The sequence below is a fragment of the Lacerta agilis genome, chromosome 1 (assembly GCF_009819535.1).
Source record: "Lacerta agilis isolate rLacAgi1 chromosome 1, rLacAgi1.pri, whole genome shotgun sequence".
Classification (NCBI taxonomy): domain Eukaryota; kingdom Metazoa; phylum Chordata; class Lepidosauria; order Squamata; family Lacertidae; genus Lacerta; species Lacerta agilis.
Genome location: NC_046312.1, coordinates 100,306,226 through 100,326,356, shown reverse-complemented (window position 1 = coordinate 100,326,356; position 20,131 = coordinate 100,306,226). Strand labels below are relative to the sequence as shown.

Here is a 20,131-nt window from a genome sequence, read left to right as displayed (position 1 = left end):
CAACAAGAGGGAGGGGAGTTTTGCTGCCCCCACCTCCAAAAAAGCCACTCCTGAGGGTCAAGGTGACTTCTAAAATGGAGTGAGAATTGACCAAAATTGGATGGAGACACCTTGTTTCCAAATATATTCCTTGAAATTTCAATACCCATTATTTATCCCTGCTGGCTGTTAGCAGAATAACGTAAGTTAGTCACACAACTAAATACATCTCATTGCTTTCAATGGGACTTCATGATAAAATTAATCAACATCATGATGGCTCACGTTGCCAATGGATCTGACTCCCAACTGATCCCCCTAGCCATGAAATGCAGTGTACATGGGACTTTGAACCAGGACTGCTGAAAAAACAGTGAAAATTACTTCCAGGTAGTTGCCTCCAGTTCAGACTCCTGTGTGCGCCTTGATGCATAAATGGATAGTATGACCTGTTCTTTTAATAGAGGCAACACGTTTACATTTATTTATACACATACATCCCACACACAAAGTCCTGCAATGGATACGAGAGTTCATGTTTTCATAAAGTAGCTGAATTACAAATATTTTAGGGTTTGGGTGCGTGTCTACAAACACAGCACAGAATATGAGGCTGGTAGATGCTGGTTTGTTTGCTTTGGACAGAAGTGTTTATGAAGCACTTGGGATTTAGAAAAAGGTTTCTTATTAGAATACATTTGATCACAGTTCCCTATTCCCATTTTCCCCTCCCCCCCCCTCCCCTTGGTTTACAGCATGAATATGCGTTGTAACTTGGAAAAGTGCCAGGTCCCCGTGGATCAGCATTAGCCAAAGACAACTCATTAAAATCACTATAATTCATGATTACACGGCTGTTCGTTGTATATAAAATCCCACTGATCCTTTATACTGTCATAAGGCAGTAACACATATTTGAATTAGCTTCAACTTTATTCCCCCCACCCACCCACAGCACTAGTCTAAAAAAATGTCATTGTCACATATAGGCTGAAAGCACATATCATAGCAAGTCATGGTTGTTTTGTGTTGAACACACCATGATACCCACTTCACAAGTGGGAGCAACAAACCATGATGATCCCCAACATATGAACCAAGGTTAGCTGGTGTTTTGCTCCAGTTAGGATTTGATGTTACACCAAAGGACCACATCTCATTGCCTCCACTCCCTAGTGAACAAGAAAGAAGTGGGAGCTACACATTCTGCACATTCACTGTAAGCAATCAACCATGGTTTGCCATGACATACTAACAGCCCATAGCTGCTTAAGAATAGAACACTGTATAACGTGTCACCAATCCTGATCATGCCATACAAAAATAAATACTGTGGTCTAGTATGTAAAATAAACCCCCTCATGTGCCAAAAATCTTGTCTGGGTTAGTAAAACACATTTCAGTGGAAGCATTTCCTTACTGAAAAGAAATTTGTCCACAGCGTTCCTCGGTCAAGACGTTCTGATCCAAACTCGGATTCTCATTAGACATTGTGTAGGTGAGTCCTACTGACCCATGACAGCAGCCTAACAATGCCCAATGTGCAGCTTTAAGGGGCTCCAATGCACACAACCAGCATCAATCACAGGGGCGGATCCACAAAGGAAATGGGGATGTATCTGTAAGCACATCAAAACTGGGCTAGCAACATGTGCAGTGCCCTCCTGGAAAAGTTTACTCAGAGGAATGTTGAGTCCAATGGTTTCACCCTTGGGGAAGCGAATACAGGATTGTATACAAGTGTATCTATGAATTGGTTAAATTGAAAGCCTGTTGAAATACAGGCAGTTTCCCCCATTGGTTCCAGGTCATTGCGTGAATTCATGTGAAATTGGAAACCCATTTTAAAAGCCTGCAAACACACTGTTCTGCCCTTTTAGTGTTGTCTTTCTGATGTTTCCAGGTTTGGGGCTGTGTGTGTATGTGCTGACCTTTAAAGCCCTAAATGGCCTCAGCCCAGTATACCTGAAGGAGCGTCTCCACCCCCATCGTTCTGCCTAGACACTGAGGTCCAGCTCTGAGGGCCTTCTGGCGGTTACCTCACTGCCAGAAGCGAAGTTACAGGGAACCAGGCAGAGGGCCTTCTCGGCAGTGGCGCCTGCCCTAAGAAATAAACAACTATCTGACATTTAGAAGACACCTGAAGGCAGCCCTGTTTAGGGAAGTTTTTAATGTTTGATGTTTTATCGTGGTTTTAATATTCTGTTGGGAGCCGCACAGAATGTCTGGGGAGACCCAGCCAGATGGGCGGGGTATAAATAAAAAATTATTATTATTATCAGACGTGCCTAAAACAGGCTGTATTAAAACAATGACCCAAATTAACTGGGTAACAGATGTGTGAAAGAAAATGCTACTTTAAAAAGGGGGGGGGGAGAGAAAACACCGACCCTTGAAAAAGCAGAAGGTGCAGGAACCATCTTGGAACAGCCATGGACTTCTTTCGTCACACATAAGGAAATGCCTCTAATCTGGTACCTGTTTTCCATAAATGCATGAACCAAGAATGCTTTTCCTTCAAGAGGATCTTTATATTCATATGCAATAACGTATGCAGTTTATTAAAACTAGAATGATCAATCAACTAATATTTCTTTAGTGCTGTCAGCTGATTAATCAAAAGCCTTTTTTTTGCATAGTGGAGTGGCTTCACTGGGGAGCCCTGGTTTTAATTGGTATTACTGTTATGTACAAAACTCTAGATATATTCCCTTCAGAAGTCGGAAGCAATATACCTTTTCAATCAAGTATTTGCAGTGACCAAAATCTTTTGATTACAAAAGGTTTCCTTCAAAGTATTAGAGTTACAACAAAACAATGTCCTCCTTTTTTAAAAACCAAAAGACACAGATTAAAACAAGGGCTTTTTAACCAGCCAAGGCTGAAAGGAATTCAGGACAGCTGAGTTCGGAAATGTCACTAAGAAAGAAAGGTTTAAAAACATATATTAAATTAAAGTCATATGTATTCATAAATACTTTCATCCTTGAATGCTTTTCTCAATATGTAAGTGGCACTTTATCCTGGGATGTCTACGTAGCAAAAACTAGCAGGAGACATGCCATTATGACTGGTACACTTTGCAAATGTCTCTGTGTGTGATTTATGGGAGTTGTTGTAGCAAATATGGCATCGCTTGAATTTCTGGGTAACGGCAAGTTACAGATGTTTCCCTCACAACAGGAAGTGCAGACCTAGAAAAAAGGGGGGAAAGTACTGGTCAAGAGAACTGCTCCTTATGTGAAAAGACTTCATCGTATTGTGATAACTACATGTTACACTCCAAGTTCCAGGTTTTGGGTTGGTTGGTTTGTTTTTAAATGATAATGGAAATACTAAAAAAATGGAAATTTAGATTACAGAAGTTGCAGGAAAGGGCTAAATTATCTGCCTGTTTCCAGATTCAGGCAGGTAGCCGTGTTGGTCTGACGCAGTCAAAATACATAAAAAAATAAAATAATTGTCCAGTAGCACCTTAGAGACCAACTAAGTTTGTTCTTGGTATAAGCTTTTGTGTGGTCTCTAAGGTGCTACTGGACAATTATTTTATTTTATCTGACTGTTGTTCCATCCACAGCAAAGGGCCTCTTTGTCTCATGGCAAACCATTTTTGGGACTAGGAAGGACTTTAGTATGTCATTTGGGTTTATGGCTTGAAGTTTTGTTTTTTAAAAAACAACAGCCAAGTTTTTAAAAATCCCACTGGATGTGCCCAAGGCCTTTCAGGAGGGGAGAAAATTCAGCTGAATGCAATCCCCACTTACAACTTGAAGTGGAAAGTGTTACCCCTCTAGAAGCTGCTACCATGCCTAAAATACTTTTTTGGAGCTGAGTTATTGTGTGGTGTGAAAAGTAAGGCTAACCAAAACTCACATAATACAAAATTTCTGTATACAGTGGTGCTTCTGGTTACGAACGGAATCCGTTCCAGAGGTCGGAAACCACTCATAACCTGAGGCGCCATCAGCAAAAGCGTGCCTCTCTGGCGCGCAATTTCCACTCGCATCCCAGGGCAAAGTTTGCAACTGGGAGCGGCTACTTCCGAGTTACCGGAGCTCGTAACCCACAGTGTGCGGAACAACAGGCGTTCGCAACCAGAGGTACCACTGTAGTCTCAAGCAATTAATAACGAAAATAACCTCATCTGTTTCCAGATCATTTCCAAATCTCAAAAGAAAAAAAAGGCCAGCTGTTGTGAACTTTAGAGAAAAATCACCCACGAACCCAATGGAAGATATGATTGGTATGTACAATATTTCTGTGTTTTAAAAATGAACTAGTTTTATTCACATGATTACAGGTAACCACTTCCAAAAGTTAACTTACCATCTTGGTAGCACCCATACTATAGTTGAGAAACATATGCAGGCAGTGCTTTTTTCTGGGGAGACGAAACCCCTAAACATTTTGTGAATCTAAGTTTGGCCTCATTGAGGGGCAGGATTTCAATATGAGTAGGAAAATGAGAATACCCCTTAACTAACTAACTAACTAGCTAACTTTATTTATTTATTTATTTATTTATTTATTTATTGGGGGGGGGACACTGTATGTAGGATTAGCCTATGGGTCAAGGGGTTTCTATTTCCCCAAACTTCCAAACAACCATCCAGTTTTAATAGCAAATATGCTTACTTAATTTTGGGGTGCCAACAGTCCTCACCTCAGTTCCTTCTTTTATGCAATGCTTAATAATTGGTGCCTATCTGAATACAAAACAAAGCTACAAAAATAAATCACCCTAACTAAAATAGCAATGTCCCCATGTTGTTCGGTAGGTTACACACGTGGTGTGAAAAAGATCTGCTCTGGGTTGGAGTGAGCTTGGACCAACGATCGTCCATTTCACTTCTTACCTTCAAACCCTTATGCTGGAGATCTATGCATCCTGTAGATAGGCAATCCTCCAGAGGAACACAGCGCTTGGTAACAGATACACTCTTCCCATTGGCTTCCAGCGTGTGTTGAGTATAGCAGTATCGTGTAGCTGCCAGGGGAAAAAAAAACGTTTTTGTATTTTTCCTGTTTGTAAGAGGTTTTGTGGGCTTTTTGGTTTAGAGAAAAGGCGAGCGAGGGGTTCATGGTAGAAGTTTATAAAATTATACGTGGCATGGAAAAAGTGGAGAGAAAAGTTTCATAACACTAGAAATGGAGTGCAAAATGTGAATCTTGGGAAGCTTCCAAGAGAACTTCTGTCTTCATCTATTTTGAACATTTTCTTTTAAAAACAAAAGCATCCAGACTGTCCAGTCCAATGCCTCAAAGCTTGCTATCCTGAAGCCATTTACTCATTAGCAGCATCCCATTATTCTGCAATCTCTCTCAATGTCTTTGGGGATTTCACATTCTCTAAGAAGTAAGCGAACCCAATTCTGGCTTGGACTAAGATCTAGCTGGCGTGTACATCATTTGCCGTGTATTTTGATAGTTCAGCTAATGTAGTCATAAGACTAGAAGAATAAAAAGGTTATCCAAAAGCTGTGAGTCTAAGCAGCTTGTGGAGCCTTTGCGGCAAAGATAAAAGATGGATTAGATTTTCCACCCAGTCGATTCCAGCCTCCAAATCCCATATTTTGCAGATGTACAGCAATCCCACTGAGACGATATGTAAAAGGCTCCTGCTATCTTTCAAAGTAGATAACACAAAAGAGCTTTAATAGAAGCCTAACTATGGCAAGTGCATCTCAGCTAAATCATCAAAAGCAGGTAGCTTATGAGCTACACTAATGAATTCACGGGAGTAATGGAAACATGAGTCCAAAAATGTAAGCTGTTGTGCAGCCTAATTAGCCACTCTCCATTAATGCCCCAAATCATGTCTCTTTGAAGTTGGGAAATATTTTCAAAAGTCAGTGCTCCTGCTCACTTTGTTATGTTTTGTTGAGCAGCTCCTTGTAATGCAGCTTTTGGCAGTGTGGCTGCTCCCACAAATTGTTATTCTGCCCCTAAATAGAAAGTTCATGTAAACTGGCTGGAATCTAAGGTATTAATAATAGTAGTAATAAATTAAATTTCTATACCACCCTTCATCTGAGGATCACAGGGCAGTTTACAATATAAAAACACATATATATAACAACACCATATATAACAACACCCCCCCCCAATAATCCCCACCCGCCAGTTTAAAAGGCCATAGATTGTTTAAGTCCTGGGGGGGGGGGGAAAGGAATGCTTTTGAACAGCACCTAGATACCACCAGGCAAGCCTCCCTGTTGAGAACATTCCGCAAATGGAGAGCCACCACAGAAAAGGCCTGCTCTTGTGCTTCTGCCCCATAACGTGTATCCGCAGGGTATTCATTTCAGAAGAGCTTGAGAAAGAGGACACCAGTCCTTCAACTCCCTATAAACTACATTTACCCACTTCAACCTGCTTTGCCATCTTGCTCTGCTCAGAAAAGTGTGCTGGGTGCTTAGAAAATCCAGTTTGATTCCTCATGGGCAGCATCATTTTCAAGCCACCTGGCAGAGCATACTATTCCCCCAGCACCCTTCTCCCATAGCGGGAGCAAAACATGGTGTCTGCCTTCCCTTCCTCCCTTCAAACTAGATTTCCACTGCATTGACTTCCTTCCAACTAGTTGCCACACTCTGAGCAGGACTAGAATAAAACACCGGAACAGGCATATCTTTGGGCTGTTTTAACTGCTCTGTGTCTACCAGCTTCGTATTTGATGAGGTAACCCTAGCGTCTATATTCACTTGAATTAAAATGCCTTCACAAATTTGCTTCTTCCCCATAGTCTCGTCATTGGGAGCAGAATGACAACACCGTCTGTGGTCATCAAATCTATCCCAGCGGATTAAATGGTAAGGCCATGTGGAAGTTCTACACAGATCTAGAAGGGACTGCAGATGTTGCTGGCCAGCTTCCAAAGCACTGAAGTCTGAAATAAGGAGAAAACGTGCCTCCATATTTGTTTATAAAAGATAGGCTGGTGGGTGTGAATGTGGGAGGGAGTTGCTTGAAAGTGAAGAAAAGTTTTGTAGTGAAGGCAGAGGAGCAGTGGATGCACCAGGTGTTTGAGAGCGGACTCAAGTTGAAACAGATTGGGGGTAAGAATACACTGGGGATGATGAGAGGAGTCCTACAGGAAGCAGAGAAAGGGACTTCTAAAACGGCTATTTGCAAATTGTAATGTGCAATCAATGGGATTATTTTGCTTTCTTGCTTGCTGGTATTTGGTTAATATTGTCTTAGAATACTGTATGTGAACCGTATTCTTGAATTGTTATACACTGGAACCTCTGTTTTCGAACATAATGCATTCCAGAAGACTGTTCGACTTCTGAAACATGTTCGAAAACGGAACCAATTACTTCCAGGTTTTTGGCTTCCTAGACGCTCGAAAACTGAGGTTCCACCGTACTTTGAAATGTTATGGGATGGCAATGTGACATTTGTTGTACATTTCAGGTGTAAACCATCTAGGGTACAGTATACAAATTAAATATGAAATTGGGTTTGTTTGTTTGTTTGTTTGTGTTTATGTACATAGCCTCCCCATAACAGGAGTTATCTAGACAGCTCTCAAAGCAAAAGCAAGCCAACACTGCATGCAATATAACATAATAAAAACTATTGGAAATAAAAGTAAAACTGAGACACAAGAGGCCAGATTATAAAAACAGGAGTTATTTAAAAGGCCTTGAAGCTGCTTCCTTCTCCATAGTGCAGGGGTCAAGTAGTCTGTGGTAGTACGGCACCTTGAGCAAGCCCAAAATTGGGTGGCCCCAAATGAATCTTCTCAATGATAGGTCTTCTCTACTTTGCACCACCTCAACTAAATCTAGCACTGCAGGGGTAGGAACCTCTGGACTGTGGGCCTAATCAGGCCATTTTGGCCAGGCCAAGCCTCCTGCCCCACACCTCATTTCATAAAGAATGTCAGGCGTGGGACAGGTAAGGACGTGGCTGAGCCAAGTGGGAACTGTTGATCAGCTGATTTGTGAAGCCTTGCATAGTGTTCTCAAAGACACAACAATGAACTGGTGGACAGGCTTGTGTGCGATGCCTATGCCTGCTGCAGGCAAAACCAGCTCACCTGAAATCGTGATGCAGAGTGATTCACAGGTGGGCAATATTCTGTCCTCAGTACAATTCCTTAGAAGTGGCAGGAAGGCCTATATCTGCTAGAAGAATCTGTGTAGCAAGTTTCAACCACATCTAAGATGGACGCACATTCTGAAAACACCTTCACTGCAAGCACACAGCTCATTTACCTCTTGGGCAATAGATATCTGGAGCCCACTGGTTGCAGTCATAGTTGTCAACTGCTTCTTCACAGGTGAAACACTTGAAACCCCCAGGATACGGAGTAGCTGGAAGACAAAAAAAGAAGCCACAGCTACATTAACATCATCAATCCATTTGGAACATTGTTGGTGGGTGAGAACAGAAACAAACAGTGCCAAATGTTTGTACAAGATTCACACAAAAAGGTGAACATTATCAGTGATGTGATCTGGAGTTCCATGTTTCTTCCTTGCCGTTTAACCTCAGAAAAACCTTCAGATGAAAAAGAATGTCAAGCCAAAACAAGAACAGTATTTTCTTGGCTGAAGAAAAATAATATATGGCAGGGGTAGCCAGGGCTTATTTTCAGCTGGAACTCAGTTCCGGGCAATTCTCAGGTGAGCCCCACTGCCATCAGAAGAGACCGAGGAGGTGTTCATGGTGAGTTTCGGCACCTCTTTTTCTAGAAAAATAACATGGTGCCTCCTTGTCTGCCCCAGGCAGCAAGGGCCATGGGCAGAAAGGATGGAAGCTGCAGATCCACACATAGAAGCTGCACCGCACTGCTATTCCTGCTCTGGGAATTGTGCTTCCGAGAACCAGTTTGTATAATAAGTGAAAGGGCTGATCTTTTGGGGTATGGAGCCAGATCTGCCATTTCAGGCACTATGCAAATCAAGGTAGAATTTGTATTGAACAGAAGCACACCAGCAGCAGCAGCAGCAGCAGCAGCACCTCCTGTTCAAAAAGTGCCCAACAGGAACAGAAGGGGAAAGAGAGAAACCGAACAGGAGAGAAAAAAACATAACAGATCATGTGTACCCCAAAACGCTTCATCACTCATTTGTGGTATTTTATAGCACTCTTCGAAATTTTCAAACCAGAACCTCCAACTGCAAAGCAAGAGAAAAGCAGTTTGGCTATACAACTACATGATCAACTCCAGGAAAAACATTAAATGGATCCCCAGCTGTGTGCCTGATTTTCCCACAGACCTTCCTTGTCTCAAATAAGCTATATTAAGTGGAACAGCTGGTTGAAGGCTGGTTAGATGTCATTCCGTGAGAGGCAATTGCCCTGCTTCTTTCTCCAGCAAGGCAGTTCCATGGGTGGAATTCCACTCAAGGCATGCGTCAATCTAACCTTTTGGATTCAGAAGCCTTTCAAGTAGCCCCCGACATGATGGACATAATGTTAAGAAAGGTCTACTGAAAGGGAGGAGGAAGCAGCACTCCAAATACCCCTCCTCAATGCAGCAAACTTCAAGAGCCAGCAGATTAGGCAACAGACCAGGAGGCAGCTGAAAAGTGAGAAATGGACCAACAGCAAGTGCCTATCTGCAGGATCAGTAGATACTCTTCCTGACTCTAAACAGCCCCTATATTCAGAAAGTGACATTTTATTCTCACTGCATATCTGCACTACAGACCCGCAGCACAAGCCTATGCATGCGTACTGTGAAGTGCCGCTGAATTTAAGGAGGCTGACATCCCAAGTAAATGTATATAGAACTGTAGCCTTAAACTACTGGTTCAATAGTAATTTCCTGTCTCTGGGAATCACGGAAACTGCAGCTCAGGTGGGGCTGGGGGAGAGTGTGCACTAGGGAGCTCTAGCAGAAAACTATCAACACCTTCACCATCTCCTGTTAAGAAGTGCCCTGATGGTTCAGTCAACAACTACCGGTAATCTAGTCCAGCATTCAGTTCTCAGAGTGCCAGAATTCTTTGAGGAAAATCAATAGACAACTTAAAACAGATATAAAAGGTAATGTACATTTGCAACTAAACTCTAATGATGCATCTACAGTGACGCCTCTACATTAATTTAGCCAGTTAATTGAGAGAAATAAATAGCATTCAAAAGGGATGGGGGAGATACCGGTAAATGTCATAGCCTCACATTTGTCATAGCCAATAGAGATTTGGGGACTAGGCTACAGGGACGAAATTGCTGTGCAGATGCGGGAGCTATGTTTGCTTTCAAGAAAGAGGTAGGAAAATGCAAAATTTGCTTCTCAAACAACTTGAGCAATATAAAGCATCACAGTTAATCTCTGCTTTTCAGGAACACTGTTCACTACGTAGCCACTGGCAGATTATGTCTCCCCAAACCCAAACCTCAGAAAAGCCTAAATGAAAACATATAGACTTTTGCTACTGTGTTCTCTAGAAGCCATCACAAAAGTGATTGCTTTCTTCCTCCTGGGAAAAATGAAAACCTGTTACAGTGATTGTAACATTGGCAAGCAGCCTATATCAACTCCATATATCATACTACCATTGCTGGCTTACAAAATGTGCCTTGGGCCTTGGAACGCAAACCCTCCTACAGTTCCGTTCCGTGTTCCGAGAATGAACCAGTATCTTACGAAAGAAAGGAACGAAGTCTTTCTACATTACACAAAGCCTAGAGAAAATTCCTTGACGCCTACGGTCTCCAGCATCCATAAATCTGGTGCTAAGGCTCAGAATTTTAGTGCCAGTATAGTAAAACAACAACAACAACAACACCCTTTTAAAAAACTGGCTTTGCATAATTTGGTACACCAAGTTTTCATATTTTTCATTCTGAATGAAGTGACAAGATACTTTGGATATAGTGAATCCTGCATCAATTGAGAGAGGTGGATTCAGATGCCCTTTAATGTTTGATCACAAAACCACGGCAGCAGCAACGAACAACAGAGGTTTCAACTAATTTTTTAAAACAATCCGGGGGGCGTCATTGGAATCCCAAGAACCTCATGGTTGGAAAGGCAGGTAAAAAATCTGATAGTAGCGGAACGAGGAAAGGGAGGAGAGCAAGATGGTGAGTAAAACTTAGGGGAAGAGACAAAAACCAGCTCCCAACTCTATATGTCCACACACACCCCCCAAACACACGAACGCACACACAACCTCAGATTTTCTCTCAAGGGTTATTGACTCTGAGTATGGAATAAATACAATGTGCCAAACAACTGCATCTTGACACAGTGAAAATAAAACTGTAGGGAATGTTGACATGTTATATGGTTAAGAGCAGCAGGTCTGAGCTGGAATCCCTTAGTACCTATTTTGGTTGTGAATCCTGGAAGACCTTCTCCCTGTTGTAAAGACCTTTGACCACCTAGCCTAGGACAGCAGGGCCTTGACTGACTCCAGCTACAAAAGCTGCTGAACAGACTCTTGGCTTGGGCATGTTGTTTTTTTTGTGGGTGTTGCTATTATTGATATTAATTTTTTGTCTCAATGTTCATTTTGGTTGTGTACTTTGTGATGTTTTCTTTATTGCTTGGACTACTTTTGTTATGTGTTTAATTGTGTACTTTTCCATGTTGTAAGCTGCCATGAGCATGGTTTGAACTATGGAAAGCTCAGCACACAAATAAAATGTCGGTATGGATGTAGTACATTTCCCAGCTCACCTTTAAGCTCAGTGGGTAGCCTGAGGCTGTGTACACACCGTAAAGTAAAGCACATGCCTTCCCCTCCAAAAAGAATCCCGGGAACCTTAGTTTACATCCTCAGAGCTATAATTACAGAACCCTTAAACTATAGTTCCCAGGATTCTCAAAGGAGAGCGTGTGCTTTTTAAATATATGACATGCATGCAGGCACAGATAGTCTACTGTGACCGAACTTTCACAATATGGGGAAAATACCACCACACTTTGCAAGGTTGTTGTATTTTATAAGCAGTATACTATTCATGTAATGGGAGCTCATTCAGATCTGGATTTTTCAAGTGCCCATGAAGGCCAAACAAGCCCCTGTTTTCCAAGATGTCACAAGTTAATTGTAAGATGTACATGCTAGCCAGGCCTTGGTCACAGGGATTTCAACAAAGCTAGCTGCTTTGGACTATAGCAAGGATAACCCTACATGGATACATAGGGGGACAATGCTATGGGGCAGTCCAAAAGGACCCAAGGTCGAGGTTTTGTGTATCAGCCTCTGAATCTTCTGCCCTTATCTTAAAAACACACAGAATTTTTATGAAAACTTTGCTTAAACAGGGTGGCTTTCCTTCTAAACATCAGGCTCCTTTTGCATCTATATAACAAATGAGTGCATGCAGTTTTTAATGTATATTTGTGCCATGGGCCTGGGTCTTTTAAAGCACCTACCAACCCCTGGAATGCAGAAACCCTGTTCATGGGACCTGGAGCAATAGCACAGATTCCACAGTCTTCAACTCTTCCTATGATACTTGAATTAGGCATGTTAAGAGAGCAGAGCTAAAGCAGAAGGGCAGCATTGCTCCTCTCCTGTGTTCAGAGGGGAGATATTGCTCAGCGTTGTGACTCCTTGATGTTATACCTCCAGTCTGTAGGCAGGAGACACATACATGCAAAGCTAAGAAGGGCTGCAAAAAAAAAAAAAACCCCCTCCAGGAGGTGCCTGGTACTTTCTTCGCTACTGCTTTCCCCCCTCCTTGTACTGAAAGGAAGCTTCAAAAAGCAGTAGCCACAGCTGTGAGTGAGATTTGTTTGGCTCACGATCTAAGAAGTTAATAAGCCTGATAGACTGTGGTTCAGGGCAAAAGACCCCAGTGCCCTAAGAGGACTATTCTAAAGGAAATCAAAAGCAACTGCCCAGTGCCCAGAATTTGCCTGTAACTATATCTTGCAATTCACTCTCTTGGTCAACAGGAAAGCACCTAGCGATGCCAAACTGAAAGAAAATAGCAGAAATCAACTCCCCACCCCACCTTTGTGCCTTTGTTTAAAAACAAAATTGAAGCTGCAAGTAAAAAGGGTGGAAAGATAGAGAGAGGTTGATTATAGTTGTGCAAATATCATTTTTAAAACCACCTGAATACTGTGAAAATGTAAGACAGCTTATTGGCTTTATGATACTTACAGACCACCTACCCATTAAAAAGCTTTTTTAAAAAAATTATGTGGCACACAACAGAACGCAAAACGAACAACACAAACAATAAGGTGCTATAAATGCAATTTAATACAAACTAGAACAGAGATATCCTGCCAACCTAGCAGTTCGAAAGCACGTCAAAGTGCAAGTAGATAAATAGGTACCGCTCCGGCGGGAAGGTAAACAGCATTTCTGTGCGTTGCTCTGTTTCACCAGAAGCGGCTTAGTCATGCTGGCCACATGACCCGGAAGCTGTCTGCAGACAAACGCCAGCTCCCTCAGCCTATAGAGAGATGAGTGCCACAACCCCAGAGTCGTCCGCAACTGGACCTAATGGTCAGGGGTCCCTTTACCTTTACCTTTTAGAACAGAGATACTACCTAAATAAGATGTGGCTAGGCTGCCAACTAAGGAATGTTTGGGAAAGGTTTGCTCATGCCAACTGGGAGAGCTCAGGATAGAAGCAGGAAGAAGCAACACAACCAGAGAAGGCAAGTAGGGTGGAAAGAGACTACAGATGACAGTAAGATTACATGCAACATATGTAATGTGTACAGGGCCATTTGCTTTTTCTGTCCTGCCTGCCTGCTCCTTTTCAATGATTCTGGGACAATTTGCATGCTCACTCTGGATTAAGAATATGAATAAGGTTTGCCATTTATTCCCCCATGTTTCGTGTCCCCCCACTCCCACCCCGCAGGCCAAGAAAGAAAGAAAGAAACACACCTGACAGGCAGAAATGCACAACATTGAATTCCTCCCATGGTTTATGATTCTGGCTTGTTTAGACTAATCAGAGTTCCCAGTATACTCCAGTTTTAAATCAAGAAACAGATATTTCCAAACTTTGGCTTGTGGGTGGCCATGCCCAAGGAGGAGACTGGAGCTTGCCAGGCCAGTAAGGGGAGGGGGGAAGTGGGAGATTGTTAGATATGCTTTACGATTCCAGAAAACACTTTCCCCATTATTTACAAGATCTATGCAATAGCTGCTATTTGCATTAGTAGCAACCTTGTTCTCAGAAGTTGTTTTGGATTCATAGGGTCTGTTTCATTGGATGGAGGGCAGAACAGAGACATTAAGCATTTTATTTGTTCCTATGAGCCACTTCAGTGCCAGCAGATACAGTAAATACTGTATGGAATTTCTGGAAGCATTTTTGGCTTTGGTTTTTTTTTTACAGTTCTGATTTCTTTTACAGTGGAGAGAAATGGGAAGGCTCGGACTCAAGAGCCTCAGCACCACACGGGGATCTGCGGAGCAACACTTTTGTTCAATAACTGAAATGACTTAATCAATGGTTGTCATTATTTTAAGATCCTGTACTTCTCTGTTGGGGGAATGTTCATGGCTTTTTTTCTTTTTAGTGTTGACATCCAAAAATGAAATAAATAAATAAATAAACGCTGTTTGTAAAGAGCTTATGCTCCTTGAAATGTTAGCTTCCTCTCCTCTTTTTCATATTCCTTGAGTGGACATCTTAACATAATAAGCTGCTCCTTGAGACTTACTTGAAGGATGAAGGTAGACAATATCTTTCACTGTGAACTCCCGGGCTTGAATTCCATTCAGGTAATCAGCAACGAAACGGATGAGCAGGACCCAGGCCAGCACAGGCCAAGATGCCATTGCAGAAGGGGAGCCTCAAACATGCGGATTTCTCGGGAGTTCGTTCTCCTTGTATCTGGAAGAGATGTGCACCTGGAGGGACAGGAAGGGGGGGGGAAAGCACACAACATTGGTCAGTCACTAAACTCAATCAAACTCTTCCCAGCAGTGGCAGACTCTGATCATCTTTCATAACATGGTGCCCCGTCCGAGCTCCAAATTAGGCACCCCCCAAAAAATGGAATTCTTTTGCGCCCCCTCAACTTGGTTAAGGGGGTGCCCATGCCACCCTAAATCCAGTGCTATTCCCAAGCAGTGAGTACTAATCATGTCAGAACGCAAAGAATTTGGGATCTCTGCCATACCTTATACTCCAATGCTGGATTGCCAAAACACAGTGATAATTATGGCCCAACCTCTTACTTTAAAAACAAGGTAAAGAGGCAGCACATGCTTTCCCAGATCTTATCCCTTGTGTCTCCAGTTAACTAATCTTGGGTAGCAAATCTAGAAGAGGCTTTCAGTCCTCATCTGCTTACTCAGAAAGGGCAGGAACAGTACAGGAAGTAATGGAACCAGTGGTCTGATTCAAGTTACCATGGAAGATGTTTCCCCTGTGCACATCATCATGCATAGGCCCTCATATTTTATGACTGTGCAGGTTTATTTTACCATATGCACAGCCAACGCATGCACCCATCTACACCTAATTAGAGGAAATCTTGCATATAAAAGATTCCTTTGCAGAAGGTAAATTTCAGAGGTTATCTGGACTTCAATCAAATAGGCACATTTTTATTTCATTAGAATAAGATCAGTACAACTGTCTCTGTTCTCTTCATGCAATTATTAAAAAAAAACGTACCATAATGCTTGAAGCACCAACCTGAGTCAGGGCTTGGAACTGAACTGACGCCAAAAGTCTTTGGCACCGGAAAAGTGGCACAAAGGTGTAAGTTTAGAACACTTGGTAAAATTCCACATGGCCACTTATTTATTATACAAGGCCCTACAGTCCATCGAGGGCTATCACCTTTAATATGCCAGCTGCAATTTATTTTTAATCAGGAGAGATTGTTACAGTGAGATCTTATCGTGAGATTCTTGGGCAGTTGCCAATGAAACCTAGAAAACCATCGTTCACAGAATGTGGTCTCAGCCACAGTAAAATGTGTGCCTTATGAAACTGTTTAAGGATCAGCACAACAATATGCTTGATGTGTAATGTGCTGTAATGTAATACATTATTTTTTTTACACTAAGATCTGTGCCCTTCAGGCCCTCTCACCAAAACTACCAGCATGCTCTTTCTAAGCAGTTATGTTCAAGTACATGAGCCGAGTCACCTGGCAAATTTTGCAGCGTAGCCAGTCTTTCAGACTGAGATAAACAGATCCATCTTTTCCCCTTGAGACAACAAAGTAATTACTGGAGCAGTAATTAAAGGAGAATAAGTTGCTTGAAGACGTGCCACTCAAATGATGGCATCGAGCTATACCCACTTGTTGGACAACTTTTTTGTAAACGAAAGAAGAAGAAGATCTAGCTTTTCCAACAAATGGTGCCAACAGACATAATGGGAATAAAATACAGAGCAGCAATTGTTTAGACTATCTGAAACAGGCAATTTTACCAAAGTCATTCCATCCCCATTTGCACTCCTACAAAGACACACAGAATGGCGTTCTAAAATCACCCCTACCAAGCTGAAAATGGAAGCTATGAGAGATAGGGAACGATGTTCGGATGTTACTCCAGGGTTGGCAACCCCAGAGCTAATCCACATGAAGATGCTCCTGCAGAGGTTATTCAATAGCAAATAGCTTATTATTATTATTATTATTGAGAGAGAGCGCAGCAGATATATATCCCCCCCCCACACAATCTTTAAAGCAACCTATTCATTATAATACTTTTATCCTTGCTCTAATACTACAGCTGCTGTCTTCGACATTCTTTTCTGGAGCCATATGAATAATTTAATTCTATTCTACATCTATCGTCTCTTCCAAGGGAACCCCAGACCTTCTGGATTGCTCCCAACTCTCTTGTCCCATCCTCCTTTTCTCAAAGCTTTTTTTTTTTTTTAATGCTTTCAGGTTGTGTTGTGTTTTAACACAGAGTGCCGTTGACACCCCAGCCACTCACCACCTTAATTTGCCCAGAGGCGTGCTGTCTTTTCATGCCAATCTGTGTCAGGAGCTTGAGTCCAAAGTTCTTTAAGTACCTTGCAGCACTCCTTGTCTCTTGCATTTAAGAGAACATGGAGTAGATTACATAGGGTAAAATGGCCATAGTTATGTTTACACCTCCAAATCCCATTCAAAAACACCATCCCATCCCATTCTGGAGGGATGAATGGAACTACACCCGATGAAGCCATGGGCAAAGCCACACTGATGGGAGAAGCTTCCCACTCACATGTGCATCAAGGGAGGAAAGGGTAGCGGACACAACCCCACACGCTTCTCACTACGTATGCAAGGCGGCACTGTTTCCCCCTCCACTCATATTCACTGCACATAGCACTGTTTCATTAACATTACTTTATTCCATTTCGTTCATTTCAATGCAAATGCAATGCAAAGGAAGTGGGGGAATGCAATCCATTATATATTGTTTGTGGACTGAAAGCAACAGCAGCAAATACCAATCATATTCACTGGGTTGGTTTCCATTCTGGACACGTGACGAATAAGCCAACTGCCAGGTCTGCGTTAGGGTTGCTCACGAGTAATCAGGCATGAGTCTCAACTGTCTTTTAACAGTTTATTGGTGCAGACTATTTACAGTGCAGAGAACGTGAAAACATGACCGTCCTAGTCACTCGCAGAATCCGGGAGTGCCGGTTTCCAGTTGTGACCCCAACATAAGAATTTCGGCACCCCAAAGCGCCACCTCCCCGATCTTCTCTTGACCCCTCTGCGCAACTGGGGTGACGGAAGTGGCGTGCTCCCCTCAGAGCGAAACTCATGAGGCGTGCTGGGGCTCTCAGCAGCATCTCCAAGCCCTTGTCCCGCCTGGCTGTTTCCAGCCTGCCCCTCCCCACTGGAGGAGGTGCCGCTCTTCCCACTTGAGGTGGTCTCACTACTGAGGAGGTTCTGGGCTCTCGGTACATTGACAAGACCTCCCGCCCTGCCAAGGGCAGTTCCCTGACACCAACGTTGGCCACTTCTGCTCCCATTTTCATTGGACTTCTCCAATATACAATCCAAGTCTGAGGGAAAGAGTGAATATGGCTAATATGAGAGCTTTATCAACAAATACAGAAGCCTGATCAGTTCTCTCTCTCTCTCTCTCACCCGGTCTGCCAGGAGAGCTTGGTTGTTCTGGAGGGTTACAAGCAGATCTCCAGCACCCTCTTACCTACCTGGCAGCGATCACATTCTTCTCCCTGCTCCTCAACAGAAAGTGAATAGCCTCCTTGTATTCTTCTAAAAGCCTCATCCTTCCAATCCATAATGCTAGTAAGAAATGTTGCGACAGAGCTGGTGCAAGCCTTGAAAGCAGACATGCTGCTGGCTTCTGTTTCCAGGCATCAGTCCAGTGGAGAACAGGGCACTGAAAGAAGTGCTAGCAGAACTAAAGCCATCTCCCTTCTCTTAAAAAGGTTGAAACATTAAGTCGAAAACTTCTCAGAGATGCAAAATTCAGGATAGAAATCAATGCACGGGAAAAGCAAATAAACGAGGTTATCAGCCAGGCCCAAAGGCTTCACTGAAGAGCCATGTTTTAACTCGGCATCTGAAGGATATGAAAGGCTGGCAAATGAAAAAAAAAAAGGCCCTGCTCCTTTTAGATACCTGCCGATCCTCACACAACTACATGTAATAGGGCCTCAGATGTTAGAACAAAGTACAAAAGGGGGCACATACAGGGAATGGCCCTGCATAAACATAATGGAAAGATTCAGTTACAGGTAGGTAGCCGTGTTGGTCTGCCATAGTCAAAACAAAATAATAATAAAAATCCTTCCAGTAGCACCTTAGAGACCAACTAAGTTTGTTCTTGGTATGAACTTTCGTGTATCTGAAGAAGTGTGCATGCACACGAAAGCTCATACCAAGAACAAACTTAGTTGGTCTCTAAGGTGCTACTGGAAGGATTTTTTTATTTTTTATTTTGTTTTGATAATGGAAAGATGTGTTTGTATCCTTGTGGCAGGCCTGAATGCTAGAAATGGTTGCTGGTAGTTCTCCAAGTTATTGAATTTATATACCACCACTGGGTTCCAGTGAGGTTCTAGTATTACAGAGTTAGGAAAACTGTGGCCCAGCAGATGTTAAGATTCCATTTACTGATGACTGGTCAGGCTGGCTGGGGCTGAAGGGAGCTAGAATCCCAACACTGCCTGGCAGACACCAAATTTGCCATCCTGGATCAAAATAAACCGACACCAGAAAATATAGAAGTAGAATTATTTATCCCAGGAACATACTGCAAAGGCCGATGCACAGTTCCAGACTTGGGAGTTTTGTCCTGTCATTGCCAAAAAAAACAAGCCATTTGTACAGTATCTTGTACATTACATAATAGGAAATACAGGGGATGTGTTCTTTATTTATTCCTCCACTCATTCTGTAAGCTGCCTGCTGTAACAATAGTTCTCTGGGTGGCAAACAAATGACCACAGTGCAAACAAACAATTGTATTAGGCAAGAAATTACAGGGTGCAGTACAAGAGTCACCACAGCTGTTATTACAAGAGTTAATGCTAATGCAATTAGCCCAGGTTCAAGGAAAGATACCCAATCCATTGCAATCTGCTGCTCTGTGAGTGCATATGTCACAATGGTTTCTCCAGCCCAGAATAAACCAGTAAAATGACTATGACTGGAAACATGGCCACCAAGTCCCTCTTTACAGCTGTGCCCCAGGAAGCTTGAAAGTGCAGGAGGCAGAAACTGGAGAGATAAAAAGGCAGATCAAAAGAGCAAGCTACAAACTCCCTAGGGATAGAGTAGGGAGCTGTGAATACACTAACGTTGCCCTCGGGCAGAGCTGTTCTAACATACTGCATGCATATTACCACCAACTCCCGGGGCCAAGCAGACAAGTCATCTGGGTCTTAGTCACAGCTGCTTTCATAGTGAAAGCACATTTACATACTTAACTATGGAGGGCTATCTATTTGCAATTCATATTTGCAAGAGGGTTCCTTTTATGAAGTAAACAAAGCAAGAACTGGAAGTTGGGGGTGGGGAGAAACCAAGGGGTTGGGAGATGCCAGTTCTTCACTGCATGCTGTTCAGATATTTTGTTGACTTAAAGCATTGTGTGTGGGGGGGGGGGGAGCGTGTCCTCTTATGCAGTGCCGACACAACAAAAACAGTAAACTAAGAAAAACGAACAAAAATTATAACCAGTTCTTGAGTAATAGTGCTGGCTGAAGCATTTTTTTTAACCAAGAAGATAAGAGCACCAAAAAATGGTACTACGTAGAA

At 42.6% G+C, this 20,131-nt stretch overlaps 1 protein-coding gene and 1 long non-coding RNA gene across 3 annotated transcripts in view; one reads left to right on the top strand and one right to left on the bottom strand.

The window, feature by feature from the left end:
- The window catches only part of LOC117055130, a 29,203-nt gene extending 25,046 nt beyond the window's left edge, over positions 1-4,157 (top strand). Inside the window, exon 3 of the long non-coding RNA XR_004427580.1 lies at positions 4,134-4,157. This is a non-coding gene — a long non-coding RNA (uncharacterized LOC117055130). The remainder of the gene's footprint in view (positions 1-4,133) is intronic.
- The window catches only part of LYPD6 (LY6/PLAUR domain containing 6), a 53,240-nt gene continuing 35,713 nt past the window's right edge, over positions 2,605-20,131 (bottom strand). For both annotated transcript variants that reach the window (XM_033164490.1, XM_033164497.1), the window contains 4 exons: positions 14,591-14,780; positions 8,205-8,303; positions 4,836-4,966; positions 2,605-3,173 (listed from right to left, as the gene is read on the bottom strand). In XM_033164490.1, the coding sequence (XP_033020381.1) occupies positions 3,012-3,173; positions 4,836-4,966; positions 8,205-8,303; positions 14,591-14,708 (510 nt within the window). In that variant the 5' untranslated portion in view covers positions 14,709-14,780 and the 3' untranslated portion in view covers positions 2,605-3,011. The remainder of the gene's footprint in view (positions 3,174-4,835; positions 4,967-8,204; positions 8,304-14,590; positions 14,781-20,131) is intronic.